At 33.4% G+C, this 17,777-nt stretch overlaps 2 protein-coding genes across 2 annotated transcripts; both read left to right on the top strand.

The window, feature by feature from the left end:
• The first annotated feature begins 5,473 nt into the window (after positions 1–5,473).
• LOC112519960 lies at positions 5,474–7,806 on the top strand. Its single transcript, XM_025128275.1, has 2 exons — positions 5,474–5,606; positions 7,481–7,806. The coding sequence occupies exons 1-2, from the start codon at positions 5,474–5,476 to the stop codon at positions 7,804–7,806; spliced, it is 459 nt and encodes a 152-aa protein (XP_024984043.1).
• Positions 7,807–13,685: 5,879 nt separating this feature from the next.
• LOC112519665 lies at positions 13,686–17,031 on the top strand. The gene is made up of 3 exons (XM_025127879.1): positions 13,686–13,849; positions 13,942–13,994; positions 16,823–17,031. Exons 1-3 carry the CDS (start codon positions 13,759–13,761, stop codon positions 16,937–16,939), a joined length of 261 nt encoding a protein of 86 aa, XP_024983647.1. The 5' UTR covers positions 13,686–13,758; the 3' UTR covers positions 16,940–17,031.
• Positions 17,032–17,777: the final 746 nt, after the last annotated feature.

Genomic DNA, 17,777 nt, shown 5'->3' with positions numbered 1-17,777 from the left:
ATAAATTATTAAACCTAAATTAAATTACTTCGTTAGAACTTTTAAATTTTTAATTTGATACTAATAATTTTATAATATTTTTAAATTTATATTTTATTTAAAAATAAAAACATTATCACTTTCTCAAAACCATATAAAAACATATTATGTCGACATAGATAAAGGATAAGACGAAACATTAAAATTGATATGTGTCTCGATACATTGCATGAGTACCCTTCTAGTTAATACTAATGAATAAGTATACTTAAATTAATCAATAATTTGAACTTAATATTAATTATTAATTACTAATTAAAAATTAAATCAATTAATAAACTGAAATTAATAATTATTATTTATTAATAATCAATAATAAATAAATAACAACTAATTTAACTCTGGTTATAATTGAAAAAAGTGACAATAAACTTCTAATGAACTATTTCAATTACTTTTTCAACAAGTTAGCTTACGTACGTCCAAACATGTACTAAAAAATAAATTAATTTATAAGTCTATGTTTGTCAAACAAGACCTTATTCGTTTATTTCTATCTCTTTCCTTATATTTTTCCTGGTGATAATGTGCTTATTCTTGAATATATATTATATATTTATATTTATTCTTATTGTTTGTCATCTTATTTTGTTTAAATGATAATTACATATTTCTTCTAAACCAATAACTTTCTTGGGTTCCCTTCTTTTGTTAACCAACGTATTGGTATTAACTTTATGAACCGATTTCAACCGTTGACTCTTGAAATCAATGGCTTAAAAATAAATGATTATTTCATGATTAAATTTCTGGAACGAACACGCGGATAGGCCACCTTCATCTATGAACAGGGGGTAAAATAGTAAAATGGTTTGGAGATGCAAATATGGAAATGAAATCCATACCCTAATTTCTCAGTATCATGATACATAACCAAATCGATTCTGAATATCATGCAATCTTGCGAATATTTCAATCCATATTATCGTAATCAAAATCCATATCTTCGTCATTAAAATATCCCATAGAAACCAAAAAATGGCGGAAGATGGAGGCGGGAACGATTTGAATCAAGGTAAAATCCCAAATTTCGAGAGTTTATATAATGCAATTGATTTCTGATCAATATTACTTTCTACAGTGAATGGATTTTGAATAAAACAACATTCTCCAATTTCAAGAACACCATAAATAATCCCTTTGATCTTGACCCTAATGAACACAATCAACTGATGCATCTAGTGAACAAAGAAATTGATGAAGTTGGAAAAAAACAAGCTACACACATCAATAAACATGAATGTTTTAAACATCTATAAATATGATTCTTACCAACTGATTTGTATAACAGATTTGGATTTAGACAATGATTTCCAACAGTGTCCAAAGACACACGGTGTATTTAAGAATACGACGGTTCATCGTGAAAAAGCCATTGAGGAATGTAAAACCAATGGGACAAGGAAAAAGGATACGCGAATAGCCATCGGTTTGAGTACAAGGGCTTCATCCAAAACCTTATTTGAAACAGCGACTATGTTAACTGACACCCAAAACAGCGGTTAACAAAAGAATATTTGAGAGATAGAATTCCAATCTGGATTTTTCAAGTATCACTATGAGAACATAATTTCACCATCAATATTCTGGTTTGGATTTTCAAGTATTTGTATTTTACTTAACTTCAAAGCAATTGTTAAAACTCACTAAATTGAATAAACTATAATGTTTTTGGTTATATGTTCAAAAATCATATTTCATATAGGTCTTAGGGACCATTTACTAAATACTTACCTTGGCAAGCACTTATCAATCCAATTACCTTATCGAGTGAACATAACAAAGACCAATAATCTTACCACGAAGGTAAAGATCAAGAGTCTTACTTGGTAGGCGCTTACTGGGTTATAAATGCTTATCATTAATTCATTTTGATAACCAAGAATATTACCCATAAAGTAAGTGAGAGTGGTGACTCTTACCGGTAAACACGTACCTGATAAACATTCAGTAAACGGCCCCTTAGTAGAAAGGAAAAAAAAAACAACACATGGGTTAAAAGGAAAAAAGTAACAAACACAAGCTAATTTTTATAATACCATTCCTTAGACATGAATGAGCAACCTTAATCGAGCCCATGTGATCGATTACGGTTAACTGAAACTAAATTTGCCAAGTAATTGAGCTTAGCTTGATCGATCAGGGTCGACCATGCAATCGCTAAAAGCCTAACTAGTCAATGTATGACAGTATGCGATTTGAATCAGTCCACTATCGAGCCTTTTGTAAACAAGTCAAAACAATCATTTTGAAAAGATGAAACTCTCACATGGAAGTTCCCCGATTTTTGTTCCATTCATTTTGGTAGGATAATAAAATGTATTATTGTCAGATTCAGTCGATTATGAATCCATTCTAACATTGTACTAAACTCTAAATAACAAAATTTTGTTCAGACTTATTAGATGCAACTTATAGAAGTGGACCTAATTATTTAAACAAATTAAAAAAAAAAAAAAAGCAGAGGTCTATGGCTCATGAATAGGGCTTCACAAAAAAAATCTAACATTTTCGACCCATCCAACCTAACCCATAAATAATCCAATTAAACCATCATTTAATAGGGTTGAAACTGGGTTACGTCTAACTCAACTCAATCTAATCCGCCAACCTGCCGTTAACATAACAATTTTAATAAAATTTTATTTATATTTATCTAGTCTGAGTCTCATTCTCATTTTTTGAGTAATATTTTCTCTATTTTTTTGCCTAATTCTCGTTACCCATTTACATATTGTTGTTATTTGCCATAAATTTTTTATAACAACAAAAGAATTGGATTAAGTTGTGTGTGAAACTAAGCAATATCTATATTATTATATTGTAAAGTAGCTTATCGGTTATTGTTTAATTTTAAGAGGTACCAGTTACCATGATTATTGTACAAAGCTACAACCCGACGACACCCCCTACCCCGTCCAACCACCTTCCTCAAAACCGTCCTAAAATCTCTCACCCTCTCCTCCAATTTCATCGTCCGATTGCGTATAACCCACAAAGACAGTTATCGATCTTGAAAATTGCTATTTCCCAAACCCAAATTATCCGACAGCACTTTCATCTTATACGGCACACACTAGAGTAGGAAAAGAGAGAAATCAAGGGAGATTTGTAGGGGCGAACCTAATAAGAGTTTAGCGAAGTTTCGTACATCCACTTAATTGATTATCATAAGAGAAAAAAAATGAGTGGTTAAAATAATACACCTGTTTAATTCTAAATATGTTTTTTTTTATTAAAAATAAGACGTAGTATTGTGTCTTGCTCAAAAGATCGAGTTCATTTTGGAAATGTATTTTAATATCCCAAAGCTGACTTTCTGTGTGTCAAATTACGTTGACTTTTGTTGGGGGGGGGGGGGGACTGCGACATTGCATGCCTTGGGTCCGCCATTAGCGATGGGTGACATGAAATAATATTCATCTTTTTGTCAATTATATTTAAGGATTGTCAAAAATGAAGTCTTCAAATTTGGATAATTATATAGAAGTAAACTGTGTAGCTTCAAGATAAAACTTGACTCGCAAGCAACCAAAAACTGCTAGTATATATGTTAATTTATACCACAATTCTATGCTTGTCCATCTTTTGCTGCTTACATCATCTTTTTCTACATTATGTTTTCTATTTTCTAATTTTTCAACTTTCAACAAATATCCTTTTTGCTTGGCCAACAAGACTACCTCGAATTCAAAATAAATGAAAATCTAATGTGTCTTAATTTCATTGCCGGGATAGGAATGGGGCTCGTTTAGTTTCATTTGCTTGTCTTCGTATCAAACTAATTACAAACACCTTGGTTGGTAAGGTTGGTTGAGTTCAGTTCTTATATTCAAGAGTTGCCGCAAGTTCGAAGTTCCAAACATAAGGTTACGAAGGAGAACCGAGATGATTTGTTGATGCTTGTAAGACAAAAGTATCTCTCTAGTCTTGCCCAGCCAAGAGCGCTGGTTTGTATTATTGTTGGTCAATCGGTTGGTGAACCGTCTACCAAGATGACGTAAGATTCTGCATGCATATATGTAGATAGATACATATACATAGGCGAACGATCATGTGAGAAGGAGGGTTAAGGTGAGAAGCGTAAGAAGGGATCTAGACCCTTTGATCATCTTTAATCTCAAACTCACTCATGAATCGTGCTTGATACAAGGATTGATTTGGTGTATCTCATCCTAATGTACATTCAAGGATGGAGACCTCTTTTTATACTTCTCACTTTAACACTCCATATACATATATATGTATCTAAACATATAAACACACATATATAGGAGAATAATCTAACGAGAACCATAAAAAAGTTGAGAACCATGATAACCATTAATCATGTGTTGCTTCACAATGCACATTCAAAATACAATGTTGTTTTGCACCGTGTATTTTATGTTTCATATTGTGAAACAATAATGTACTTTCACATGCATTGTTTCATAATATGGAACATCACATGATTAATTATTGGTTCTCACGGTTCTCAACTTTTTTTTTTCAATTGCTTATTCCCCTTTATATACATGTATAAGGTGCTCAAATAAAAGGTTGTTTAGCCCATTTATTCATGTAAAAGTCATGGTCCTTTTGTTTGTTCCATTTCTTATATCCATTTTCAGGTTCTATCTCCATATATCATCACATGATGGAAATTGGATTTAAAGTTTGTTGCTTTATGTTGAACCCTACTTTGCAGGCTCACACTTTTCATGTTGCTGGACGTGGTGAGATGAATGTTACACTCCGTATTCTACGTTTGCAGGAGATCTTAATGACAGTTTCTGCTAACATAAAGACCCCAATTGTTACGGGTGCATTTGGTAACCAGATGAAACTGGATGAGAGAGGTAAGCAGGAAGAATTGTGGAAGATTTTATGGTTTGTATTTAACATGGTAATTTAGTAATTTACCCATCTTGTCTCATCTCCCTGATTTTCCTTCTGCCTATTTCGGTGGGATAGAAAAGAATGCATTTTTGTTCCAGTCAGGTCAGTTCTGTCCGAGTTTAATATAACGCTAAACGTAGAACAACAAATTTTTGTGCCGTATATTGCATTACCGAATGACCTCTGAACTTTTTTATTTATGCTTGTGATTATATGAAACAATTATAGGGAGGATGCTGAGACTTATGGAGAAAGTAAAGAAGTTATCGGTTGCAGAACTTATGCGGAGTATACAAGCCTCTAAATTACAGCTTGTAGTTGATAACAATCAACCATGCAGAATCTATAAGCTTATGGTGAAACTCAAACAACCAAGACATGTATCACTACGAAACTGTCAAGAAACCCTTCAAAACGTTTTTCTAAGGGCATTGGAGGATGGAATTGAAAGACATGTTGCTTTGCTATCCCGAATTAACGGAAATTCCCCGCGTTTTGGGACATGGAAGAAGACCTGGATGTTGACCATGTTTATTCCAACAACATATACGTAATGCTCAACACTTACGGAGTTGAAGCTGCAAGAACGAGCATCATATTGGAGATGAAGAACGTTTTCGGGAGTTATGGACTCGAGATTGATTACAAACATTTGAGTCTTATTGCGGATTACATGACTCATTCAGGTGGGGTATCGACCAATGAATAGATTTGGCAACATATCTGAATCAGTGTCTCTCCTTTTCTTAAGATGTCGTTTGAGACCGCTTCTAAGTATATAGTCAAAGACGCTTCTCAGGGGTTGGAGACGCCAACGGCCAGGATCTGTCTTGGTTTGCCGGTTAAAATTGGTACCGATTCTATGGAGGCCATGTAGGAAATAAATATCTAATTTTTTTAACTATGGATGTCGAAACCAGATTTTAGGCATAGCAACTAGTATCTAACATGATGGTTGGTTGGTCGGTTTTTGTGAATAATTGAACAAAATATTGTGGTGATAGGGTCTCTATTTTGCTTATACCATGATCTCGTAATTCGTCAAATTTTATTGTTGTTCGATGAAGCAAAATATCAAACACTTGGTGATCAAGAATGATGAGTAGGCTTTTTTTTTTTTTTTAAATTAATATCAAACAACTTTGTTATTCTGAATAATCTTTGAATCTTTTTTTAAGTAAATAAATTATTGATCTTTCGTATTTTTAATAATTAAGTTTAGGAATATTTATATTTTTTTAACCTAAAAAAGTACCTATAACCGGTTAGGAAAGTTTTAAAGTAAAAAACTTAAATTAATTTTATTATTCCCAAACCCTATTTCATTCAAACCCCTCGTACCCAATGACATCGTTCCCCATTGCCACCCTTGGTTGGCCCATCGTTGTGCGTTCTCTCTATCTCCCATCGTCGTTGTTTACCCCTACCATTTATCTCCCTGTTTTTTTTTGTCTTTCGATTCTTCCTCTTTTACAATAATTTAATAAAATACGTATAGATAGATAAAAAAGAAATAATCGAAAAAACAAAATAAATCAAAAAGAGGGAGATCAATTATAGGAGCAATGGTGGTTAGGGCTGTAAACGAACCGAACAAACACGAACGAAGGCTTGTTCATGTTCGTTCGTTTAACTTAACCGAACAAATGAACGAACACGAACGGTAAACGAACGAAAATCTTTGTGTTCGTGTTCGTTTGTTTAGAAATCAAGTGTGTTCGTGTTCGTTTAAGTTCGTTCGTTAACATGCTAAACGAACGTAAACGTACGAACATAAACGAACGGGTTAAACGAACATAAACGAACGGGCTAAATGAACATAAATAAATATTATTTGAATTCAAAGTAAATAAACTAAAGATTATATATTAAATTTAATATATAAACGAACATAAACGAATGAATATAAACGAACGGTAAATGAACGAACGTTCACGAACATAAATGAACGAACCGAACATGAACAAAAGTCTCGTTCGTTTAACTAACCGAACAAATTTTTTTGTTCATGTCCGTTCATTTATTAAATAAACGAACTTCCTGCCGAACGGTTTGCGAACGGTTCGCTGAACGTTCGGTTCGTTTACAGCCCTAATGGTGGTGATAGAAAAACGGCCTAACAGGTTAATCGGGTTACCCGTCTCTAACATAGCTTAATTTGCTTAATGTAGCTATGATTATTTTATAATTAGCTTTATCTCACTCTAATTGTTTTGTTTTGTAGCACTATTCCGAAAAAATGGTTCCGTCTGTAGATGTTAGGTCTTCCCCATTTTTAGCAGTCGACTTCCCTATTTTTAATTTTTGCAGGTTGTTGATTTTGTCTTTCCACGAAATCTACTCCTCGAGCTATAGTAGCAATCTAGTTCAACACCAATGAACCAAACATGTTCCTTATCTTTTTTTTTACTTATTTCAGTTTCAATATGTCTTATAGCATTAGAAAATATGATTCTGGATCTTAAAAATGTAAAAAAAAAAAGGAAATGTAAAAAATAGGAAAAGAATTGAAGAGATAATCCAATCTAAAAAGTATCTCTTGATAAGTTTGTCATAAAAGAATCACAAACTTCTCTTGACAATGAGCATATTGATATTAATTTGGATGATACTTGTGTTGATGCTTCTAATGAAAATCCTAACTTGGTAAATTTAGTTGGCACCCTAAATGACTCCCATAAGGATTTGGCTACAAATGTTGATACTAGTGTTAATTTAGATGATATAATTAATGTTAATGCTAATAATGTTTCTAATGATGTTCCTGATGCTACTGATGGTGATGATGCTACTAATGTTGATGATGTTTTTAATCATTTTGATATATTCGATCCAAGAAATTGGGATGCTTTAAATTCTAAAATGATTGATGTATTAGTTGCTTAGGGTCCTAAAAGAGATTTGTTTGTTCAAAAAGGTCCTAAAGATAAATTGTCTAAACGATTTTCTGCCACATGGTATACTAGAATTTTATCAAATGGGAAGAAATGCGATAGAGATTGGCTTGTATATTTGGTAGAGCTTGATAATGTATTTTGTTTTTGTTGTACTTTTTTTTAAAAAAACATATAAAAGATCAGTTAATAAATGATGGATTTGAGAATTAGTCACACCTTAGCACTAGACTTAAGAAGCATGAAACACGTATAGATCATGTAATGAATATGAAAACTTGATATGATTTGCAGCTAAGACTTCAAAAGAATCAAAACATTGACAAAGTTGTTCAAACCCAAATAGAGAAAGAAAAAAATCATTGGAAAGAAGTCTTGGTAAGAGTTGTTCCTGTTGTAAAGTTTCTTGTAAATATTTGCTAATTCCTCTAAAAGATTCAAGTGTTTAAAGATAATATAAGAGGATGGACTGTCAAATCATTCTCAACGACTCGTTGGGAGAGTCATATTGATAGTGTGAAAGCTATATTCAAGTGTTATATATAAGAGAAACTTTATTTTAAGTGGTTGAAATAGATAATGATTTAAAAATTAAAAGTGAAGCAAAATCTTTAGCACACAATGAGCTTAGCGAATGCCCTTGTGATGAATGAACTATCCTCCCTTCTACCCCAGCCGCTCGTGATTTTGAGTTTATAGTGTCAATGGTGGTTTGGTATGAAATATTATATGCTGTAAATTTGGTTAGTTTACATTTACAGTCAGGAAATATGTTAATTGATGTTGTTATTGATCAAGTTCATGGACCGATTTCTTTTTTAAGGGCTATAGAGAAACATGATTTTTAGATACTATAGAATCAACAAAGAAGCTTGCCACGGAGTTGAATATGATCCGTTGTTTCCTCGAAGAAGTGAAATTTGAAGAAAAAGACATTTTGATGAAAATACTCGTGATGCATCTGAAATGAATTCACAATCAACGGAGGAATCATTTAGATTTAACTATTTCTTATGTGTCGTTGATCATGCAATTGCTTTACTAAGTAGGAGCTTTGAACAATACCAAGAATATGAAAGTGTATTTGGGTTTTTATTACATCTTATAAGTTGCATTCTTTAGATGATACATGTTTAAAGTGTTCTTGTACTAATTTTGAAAATGTACTGAAGAAACAAGACCAATCTGATATAGATAGGAATGACTTATATGTTGAACTGAAGATACTTCAATATTTTTTTACCCAAACAAAAGATGAGACCCCTTGATATTTTAAGGTATCTGAAACATGTTGAATGTTTCCCTAATGCTATTATTGCTTATAAAATTTTGTTGACTATTCCTGTAACTGTTGCATCTGCAGAAAGAAGTTTTTGAAAGTTGATGTTGTTGAAGTCTTATATGCGTTCCACAATGACACAAGAAAGGCTTAATCGACTTGCAATGGTAGAACTTGAAAATGACATTTTGGAAAAAGTTGATTATGAATAACTTACTGAAGATTTTGTTTTCAAGAACGTTAAAAGAAAGATTCTATTCAAGTGAAATTTACATGTTACTTTGTCTTTTGACTATTTTAATTTGTAAGATTTTTAATATAATATGAACTTTTCTATTTAACTTTTATTTGTTTTGTCAGCCAATCGACTTATATTTTTTATTCTAGTGTAACAGAGCCTCCAAAATGATCCGGACGGCCCTGTATGGATCACGTCCAAGTACTCCATACTCCTCCGTTCTATCCTATACACAAACATTTTCACAAAGAGCCTATCTCGACAAGTGTTCCTTTAACTTGCGGTCCAAACTCCAGTCTGAACGTTCGACCTCTTCTTGCTCCAACTTTAGGGTTCCGATCACTTGAAAGTTTTAACGAGAGTTTATGCATAATAATTATTAAAAAAGGGTAATGATGGAAAAATAAAGAAAACATGATAGCATATAATTAAGCACATAAAATCAAAACCAATTAATTTATTTAATTTTTCTTATTTAAGAAGCATTTTTTATGAATACATATTTAATTGTTTCATGGTTTTGTCTTATTGGTATAAATATAATCAAGATGAGCAGCAAGAGTTCTTCTCATCAAACACTCTTCTTCACCCGTTAAACACTTCTCTTCAACTTTAGCGTTTGACACCTCTTCCTCCTGTAATATATATACATATACATATATACATACAAAATAACTTAAATTATTACTATATTATTGATATTGGATTCGACTAATTAATTAAACATGTGCATTCTGAAAGGTTTAATTTTACGCTCGAGATGTTATATATATATATATACACACACACATAGATATATATATATATATATAGAGAGAGAGAGAGAGAGAGATAGATAGGAGGGAGCTTTAATCAAGAAATGCAAAAAAAGTCGAGAATGTACAAATATATGATTCATATGTAAATTTTTGGTAAAATGAAATGTGGGTTCACATATGCATCTTTTTATGTGAATAATTGGTAAAAAAAAAATAGGTAAAAACGTGAGTTCATATATGCATCTTCATATGTAAATAATTGGTAAAGAGATAGGTAAGCAAACATGAGTCCACGCATGCTGAATTAATTGGTAAGCGAACATGAGTTGACATATGCATCCTTAAATGATTTATTTTTTTCGATTTACCAATGATGCACATATGAATCGTTTATTCATACGTTCTCAACCTTTTTGTCTTTCTTATTCGGGCCTTGTTGTATTCTTGAATCACGCCATCAAGATATTGATGCAATGGGAGGAAGATAATATTCGTGAAAAGAAATGAAAATTTTGACTTACTGTGTGATGAGTTTTGATGGGGGTAACATTGTTGAACGCTGGGATTGGACGGGAAATGGTGTCCGATAGCATGGAAAGGAGGAGTACTGCTACCATGCACAAGGTGGTGACTCTTATGGTTTTCGACATGTTTGATTCTCTTTGACCTTTGATGCTGGGATGTGAGGAAGAAATTAAGACTATGGGGGTATGGATTTATACACCTTGTGAAGATTGAAGAATGGCACACTAGGAGGATCTTCACAATAGAAATTTGGAGAAATAAAGGTCAAATTAGTAATTTCACAATAAAAATTTGGAGAAATTATGGAGACAACAACAAAGGATGGTTGGTGAGGTGAAACCACCTAAAGAAATGCTAAGCCTTTAAGGGTGCGTTTGGTACGTTAGACAGGGTGGGACAGGACAGGACAAAACACAATTGTCCTATGTTTGGTGTGGTTTTATGTGGGACTAACTAGAACAAGGGTGGGACAAGGTTGTCCACCCTTTACCCATGGAACTAAGTAGAACAAGAAACTTTTTACCACTTTACCCTCAAAAACCTCATACGCATACCTTCCTTCTTCCCCTTCACTCTCCTCTCCTCCATCGCTTCCACCGCTCAACCGACGACCGGTGACGGCGACTTCCGATGGCCGCCGCTGCTGCTTCTCCGATGGCCGCCGCTGCTGCTTCTCCGATGGCCGCTGCTGTTTCTCCCGATGGTCGCCGCTGCTGCTTCTCCGATGGCCGCTGCTGCTTCTTACAGCAACTACATCACGAATTTGAAGAAACTCTTCAAATACCTTTCTTCTTGTTTCATGCAAGTAAGGAATTATATTTTGATGGTGGTTTCGTACTCGATTTCGCCAATAACTTGATTAATTGAAGTACTTATTAGGGATTTTAATGAAGTATTATGATTTATTTCGAGAGTTTACATTGATTATGATTGCTGAATGTTGTTGTTGTTGATGAATTATTAGGGCTGTAGTGGTAGTAGTACCAGTGTTACCAGAATGCATTTCGTAGTGAAAAAACACTAAACAGCTCACTGGGGGTAAATTGGTCATTTTAACCAGTTCTATCCTGTCCTGTCCTGTCTTACCAAACGCTGAACAATTGTCATGTCCTGTCCTGTCCCGTCCTGTCCTGTCCAGTCCTGTCTGCGCACCAAACGCACCCTAAAGGTTGAATGTTATTTGAAAATCTTCCAAAAATGGACATTAATGGTGGGAGGTCAAATAACTTTAGACATACACTTGGATACAAATCTATCGTTTCGGGTATTATCATCTGGCCCTAGGTTATTAGTTTTTACAAATGTTGATTATCGACAATCTCAAGCGGTTTCACATAGAGTCTACCTCCAAGAACACCAATATGATGAGACAATTTTTGGCTCACTAAATGGTTGAGACTCGCATGATGGGATCGAATCTGGTACTTACTTATCTTGTATTTGGGCAAAGTTGTCTCGCCTCTTTCAATGTGGTTTACTAGATATCGTCCCTAAAATGAAATGATTATATATGGAAAACGTCCTTGTGGTATGCATTCTATTATGAATTTGGTCTCTTACCCTAACTTCATTAATGAAAAATCCTTCAACTTAAAGACATATTGGTCACTTTATCTTTTTTTTTTTTATCAAAAAAATAAAAAGTATATATGCAAAAAAGTTCAAATATAAACAACAAAATTTTTGAAGACATGAAATATATCTCAAATGGATGGATTTGATTAAAAAAAATGATAAAACCTTAATTTTAAAATTAAAACACATTTCCCTCCTTTTTTTAATTAAAAATAGGCAAAAATTTATTAAAACTAGAGTCAAACGAATTAGGTAAAAAAGGTAAAAGAAACCATAAAATTCAACCTATTTTTCGATTTTGGATAAGCAGAAAGGTATCTTTACAATGCAGAGATATATTTTAATTTTAATATTTTGTTTTATTTTTTTTGAAGATGTTATAATACGGTTTTTATGTGGTTTTCAAAAAATGATAATGTTTTTATTTTTGAATAAAATATAAATTTAAAGATATCACTAAAATTTCGAAAATAAATATATCAATATTAGTATCAAGTTAACTATCTAAAAGTTCATATTTTTTGTGTAATTTCTTTAATTCAATTTTTTTATTATAATTTAATTTAGATTTAAAAACGAAGTAATTTAATTTTGATTTAATAATATAATTTTTTTTATAAGAATAATAATTAAGTATTTTGTTAGAATTCAATTATTATCTTAATTATATTTTTAAATTTTTTATATTTAAAATAAAATATTTATCTTATATTTAACTATTTTTATCTGCAATTAGTTATATAAATTCAAACATGAAGTTTTAACAAGTTGTAGTTACGCACAATTTATTTGTAATCTTGAATTTTAAGTAATATGCATCAATAAACAGTACTTCATGCATAAAAATGATGTTTAAGAGTTTTTGTCAAATGCTTTATAATATAGTATAGATATAGATTAACATTTTGGACAATTTTTTTAATAAATAAATATTTCAACTTTCTAAATTGGATATTGTCAAAACACTTATGGCCATGAAGGTTTACCTATAATACCTCTAGACCACTTATAGTCGTATGAGAAATTAGTCGGAACAAGTAAGAGGCCGTTTACCAAACGCTTATCCGGGTAAGCGCTTATCAAGTCACATTAACTTACCAGATGAATATGGTAACTGGTAAGAACCAAGAATCTTACCCCGTAAGAGAAGACAATGATGAAGAGTCTTACCCGGTAAGTGAGGACGATAACTCTTACCACAGTTAGCGCTTATCGGGTAAATTATTGCATAAATGCCGTTTTTGTTGAATAAAATCTTATCCGGTAAGTAAGTGTTAGTGTTGAATTTTACTTGTAAGCACTTGCTGGATAAGTGTTCGATAAACGACTCCTAAGCTAATCCAGAAAACCATAATTACCCAAAAATAAGAATTTTTTATCGGTGCAAATTGTAGTCGCTTAAAGTTTGAGTGGTAAAATTGTAAAAAAGAAAAACTTTAGTGGCAGAAGTTGGAATAATAGAAATATTTTGAAGGTGAGAACATTTAACCCAACGCCGCTAAAATACACAGCTCTAGCTTCAGAACCCTAAAACGCCCCAAAACCCCTTCTTTGTTGCATCACAGAAAAATGACGCAGAAAGCCAACCTCTTCAAAGGCCAGCAGAAGAGAAAAACGGTGCCTCCGAGCCGCCATGGGAAAACCCCCAAAACTCGCAAAGGTTTGGATCTGAATTCTTTTTTTGTGTTTGTGTTTTGCCTGCACTTACGACTTCAATTTGCTTTGATTTAATTTGAGTTCCTGAGTTTGCAGGAAAGAGAGTTGTGAAGCCTGCTAAGGTTACGCAGGAGATGGATACCGATCGGGTAGGTTTTTATTGCCTTCTCTTCATTAGGTTATGTTGCTTTTCTTTTTTGTGTAATGATTGCTACCTCGTTCTAAAAATGGCTGATTTTCGGTTTTGGATGCTGACCTTCTGTTTTTCCAATTCAAAATTGATTCAGACTATTGTAACTTTTTAACTGCAAGATGTTTTGTTGTTCAAATACATTTTTGGTAGTCTATTGTGGTTATCAATTACGGATTAAACCACTCTGGTTTTTTCTAAGCAATATTAATTTCAAATACATGATTTGATCCTGAAAAGATCAAATCTGGACTTCTTATGATGGGACTTGGGGAGTACTCTGTTTAGGCATCTTCTATCTTACACTGTAGTGTCCAAGTTTTAAAGGATATGAATGTTGAGGTGGGGATGGAATAATTCGATTACATCTTTCACACGTGGGACCTGGCCGATTATGGAAGTGGGAAGTGCCTGTAAGATTACTCTCATATACTTGTCAATGTATACTTATGAAGGCGAAAGTTCATTTAGGAACTGTGAATATTTTGAGAATTGTGAGAACCAAAAATTGATGAATTATTCATGATCAATATTAGGGTTCTAAACGGCATGCCGTGGTGCAAGAGTCCTCTCAGCCAAGGCCCTTGTCGTTTGTGTAAGGCGTGGCTCCTGCCATGGCGGCTTGTGGCGAGCCATGGCGTGCCTTTTTTACAAGGCATGACTTTTTTAATTTTTTATACCTTTTGTTTTTTACACTTTTAACTTTACGTTTTACACCTTTACGGTTTCACTTCACCTAATTACCTCGCTCAAGGAGTCATGGATTCTCACACAGACTCATGGTTAAAAACGAAGCTGGAAAACTCTTCCGAAGTTTTATTTTGACTTTTTGATCACAAATTTTTTAATATCATTGTCTCATTATATATTAGTTGAAAACAAATATGTATATATGTATAATTATATTTAAGACATACAAAATTGCCACCTTAGGTTACGTCTTGAGAAACACCGCATCCTCGCCGTGGCGCCTAACACTTGTGGCTTGACCTCACCGCCATGCCATGCCTCATGCCATTTAGAACCTTGATGAATATACCTAAATAATCATGAATATCTACTCATGTTTTCATGATATTCATCCTGAATGGTTAGTTCTCAACATATTTACAGTTCCCAAATGAACCTGGCCCTAATTATGAATATGTGGCAAGTGTTATGCATCCAGGTTATCTCGATGATCAAATGGATGTGTCATCTGTAGACATGGGGGGCGAGCTTGCTTTGATGCTCTAAATGCATTTTAGGAGGGAATAGGATAAAATAATACGACATTTCTAACCATTGTGAATGGCCTAGACTTGTTAACCACCGCTTATATTTTTAAAATTACGTAAATAACATTGTAGTTGGCATGAATGGGTGAAAATGGACTAAAGGTGGCAAGTCGTGATGATTATTTTATGCGTGTTCTTGCAGCGGTTTATTTTTGTTTTATTGTTGCCAGCTACGAAGTTATTCCCATACAAGTGGTTTTTTGCAACAACCGAGTTGTTTTTTTACCTTCTTTTCTGCTGCCGTTACCAAAAAAATGAAAAAATCGGCGAAGGGATTCGAACTTGCAACCTGTATTGTTGCATAAATGATGCAACCAGCAGACTGCAGCCACTTCTTCTAAACTTAGGGGAGCACATATCAAATTAAAGCCGGTGCACCTAGGACCCCTAATAATTTTTTCCATTGCGTCGGAATGATAGAGCAGAGGCACAGGCACTCCCTAGGCTATTACTGAATCCGCCCCTGAGATCGAGGACAATGGTTAGAATTGTTATTATTTCAAATAAGAATTAGTAACCACAAATTGACACACTTATTCAAATTAATCCTAGGTTTGATCTAGATCCTAGAAGCTCATGAAACAAGTGGTTCTTTTTATGGCCTAAGAATTTCGATATGTATAATACCAAAAACTTGTTGACATGTGCGATAAAGTTTAAGTGTTGGTATGCACAATTCTTACCATAATTTCTTAATCTAGGTGTTTCGTTAGATTTAGACGGGTGACATGAACATGTCTCATCTTGCATAAGCACATTATGTCACGAAACTCTCATCCTTTTTTCTCATAGATTTTCAAATCTGGAAGTGATTGAATATGGTGCATGTTGTGAAGTAGAGCCAAATTGGCAAGCATGCCTAACGCATATAATTTGGTTGCTATCTCATTCAGATCTCAAGTTTGTAATTCAGGTCTGCATGCCAACAAAAGAAAAATGGGGAAATACTTTAATGTTGCACTTGGCATGTAGTTTTTGTGTCTTGGCATTTTAACTTGAGAGCTAGCTCAAGTGGCAAATAAAGGCCAGGCCTTGAAGCTCCTCCTCATAGGTCGTCGGGTTCGAGTCTCACTAGGGCCACTGGGATTTTCATGGTTGTTATCTTCAGGGCCCCATGGGATTACTGCAATTATCCTTCTGGGATTACTAAAAGCATGGATACAATTAGAAAGAACTAACAGCAAAGTTTCTTTATGGTGGGGAGAATGAAGAATCACAAGTCATCATCAACCCCCACATCCTATGCATTTAGGAATGAGTCTAGTATCTGAATTGGACCTGACTGGATAAGCGAGAGTGAAAGAATCGTGGAAGGTTTTAGGGTTTTAATTTGACATGAACAGTTATCAATCTTGTTCCATCTCCCTAATTTTTGCTCTATATTTTATGGTGCACCAAATATGGCATAGGCTTTTGTTTTGTTTTGTTTTGTGAGGTAGGAAAGAGAGGTTTAGTGTGGGGGTTAATGTTGTGTAAGTGGATATAATGAATGGTGTTTGGATTGGATCAGGAGCTGAGCAAGTTCATCAACTACTGCAATGAGGTGAAAGCAGCCACTGCCGCCAACAAAGAAGGTGGTCAACTGAGTATAGTCAAACATCAAGCTGGTGAGGCTGCAAAGGATTAGTTCTTGATTTTGTGATCCTATAAAACAAACTGTAATTCCTTTTTTATAATTCTACAAGTTGCAGTTATTTATTTTATGTGTTAAATAAACTCACACACCCTCCTCACCTATGGTGATGTTTGAACCCCTCCTAGAAGGCCAAGGGCTACGATATTGTTAGGCCAAAGGCCCTTTGGTAAGAATGTTGAATGTTAAAAGAAGTTATCAGCCTGATAAAACAAAAGTATCAGCAAACAGAATTATATGTATGAATTCTTTTTGTAATAATCAACCGGTATAAAAACAGTATCTAAGAAATAGTAAATTCATCACCAACACAATTTTCCTTCACAATTTCTTTTTTGCTTCATCACAAAAGCTCACTTTTACCTTTAAGATAAACTGATTTTTACACCATCAATATCAAACAAAACATCCAATTTTAAATATTCAGCCCTCCTTTCATTGATGACCGACATTTGCCCGTGTTCATCATATAAAATCAATATCAAACAAAACATCCAATTTGAATTTATATGTTATTTTTATAACCTCTTTATATAGGGGGAAGATCAAATGTTAACCAATAATTTTGTGTTAACTTTGAACACCATGACAACCAATCAAATTACATTCTTCTTGTAGGTTTATGTCATGCTCACATTTTAATTATAAGGGTATTTCAGTAAATTTATTTGATATGTAACTCCCAAATAATTAATGGGGAGTTACAAATCATCAAATCCCAAAAAATATACATTTATAATATTAATAATTTTATTTTAATCTTGATCTTCCATGTTTATTGTTTTATCAGTTTTTAATTCGCATAGAAAACACGGTAGTAAAAAATTTCAGT

This window comes from Cynara cardunculus (assembly GCF_001531365.2).
Source record: "Cynara cardunculus var. scolymus isolate 2C chromosome LG 10, CcrdV1, whole genome shotgun sequence".
Lineage (NCBI taxonomy): Eukaryota > Viridiplantae > Streptophyta > Magnoliopsida > Asterales > Asteraceae > Cynara > Cynara cardunculus.
The sequence above is the reverse complement of the archived record's forward strand: the minus strand, read 5'-3'. Positions and strand labels throughout refer to the sequence as shown.

Excerpts from the sequence above, each read along its gene's own strand:
- LOC112519960 (XM_025128275.1), top strand. The coding sequence starts at position 5,474 with ATGCTCAACACTTACGGAGTTGAAGCTGCAAGAACGAGCATCATATTG. Across the intron at positions 5,607-7,480 it reads GGATTACATGACTCATTCAG|AATCACAAACTTCTCTTGAC; the intron begins GTGGGGTATCGA and ends TTGTCATAAAAG.
- LOC112519665 (XM_025127879.1), top strand. The coding sequence starts at position 13,759 with ATGACGCAGAAAGCCAACCTCTTCAAAGGCCAGCAGAAGAGAAAAACG. Across the intron at positions 13,850-13,941 it reads AACCCCCAAAACTCGCAAAG|GAAAGAGAGTTGTGAAGCCT; the intron begins GTTTGGATCTGA and ends CTGAGTTTGCAG. Across the intron at positions 13,995-16,822 it reads AGGAGATGGATACCGATCGG|GAGCTGAGCAAGTTCATCAA; the intron begins GTAGGTTTTTAT and ends GGATTGGATCAG.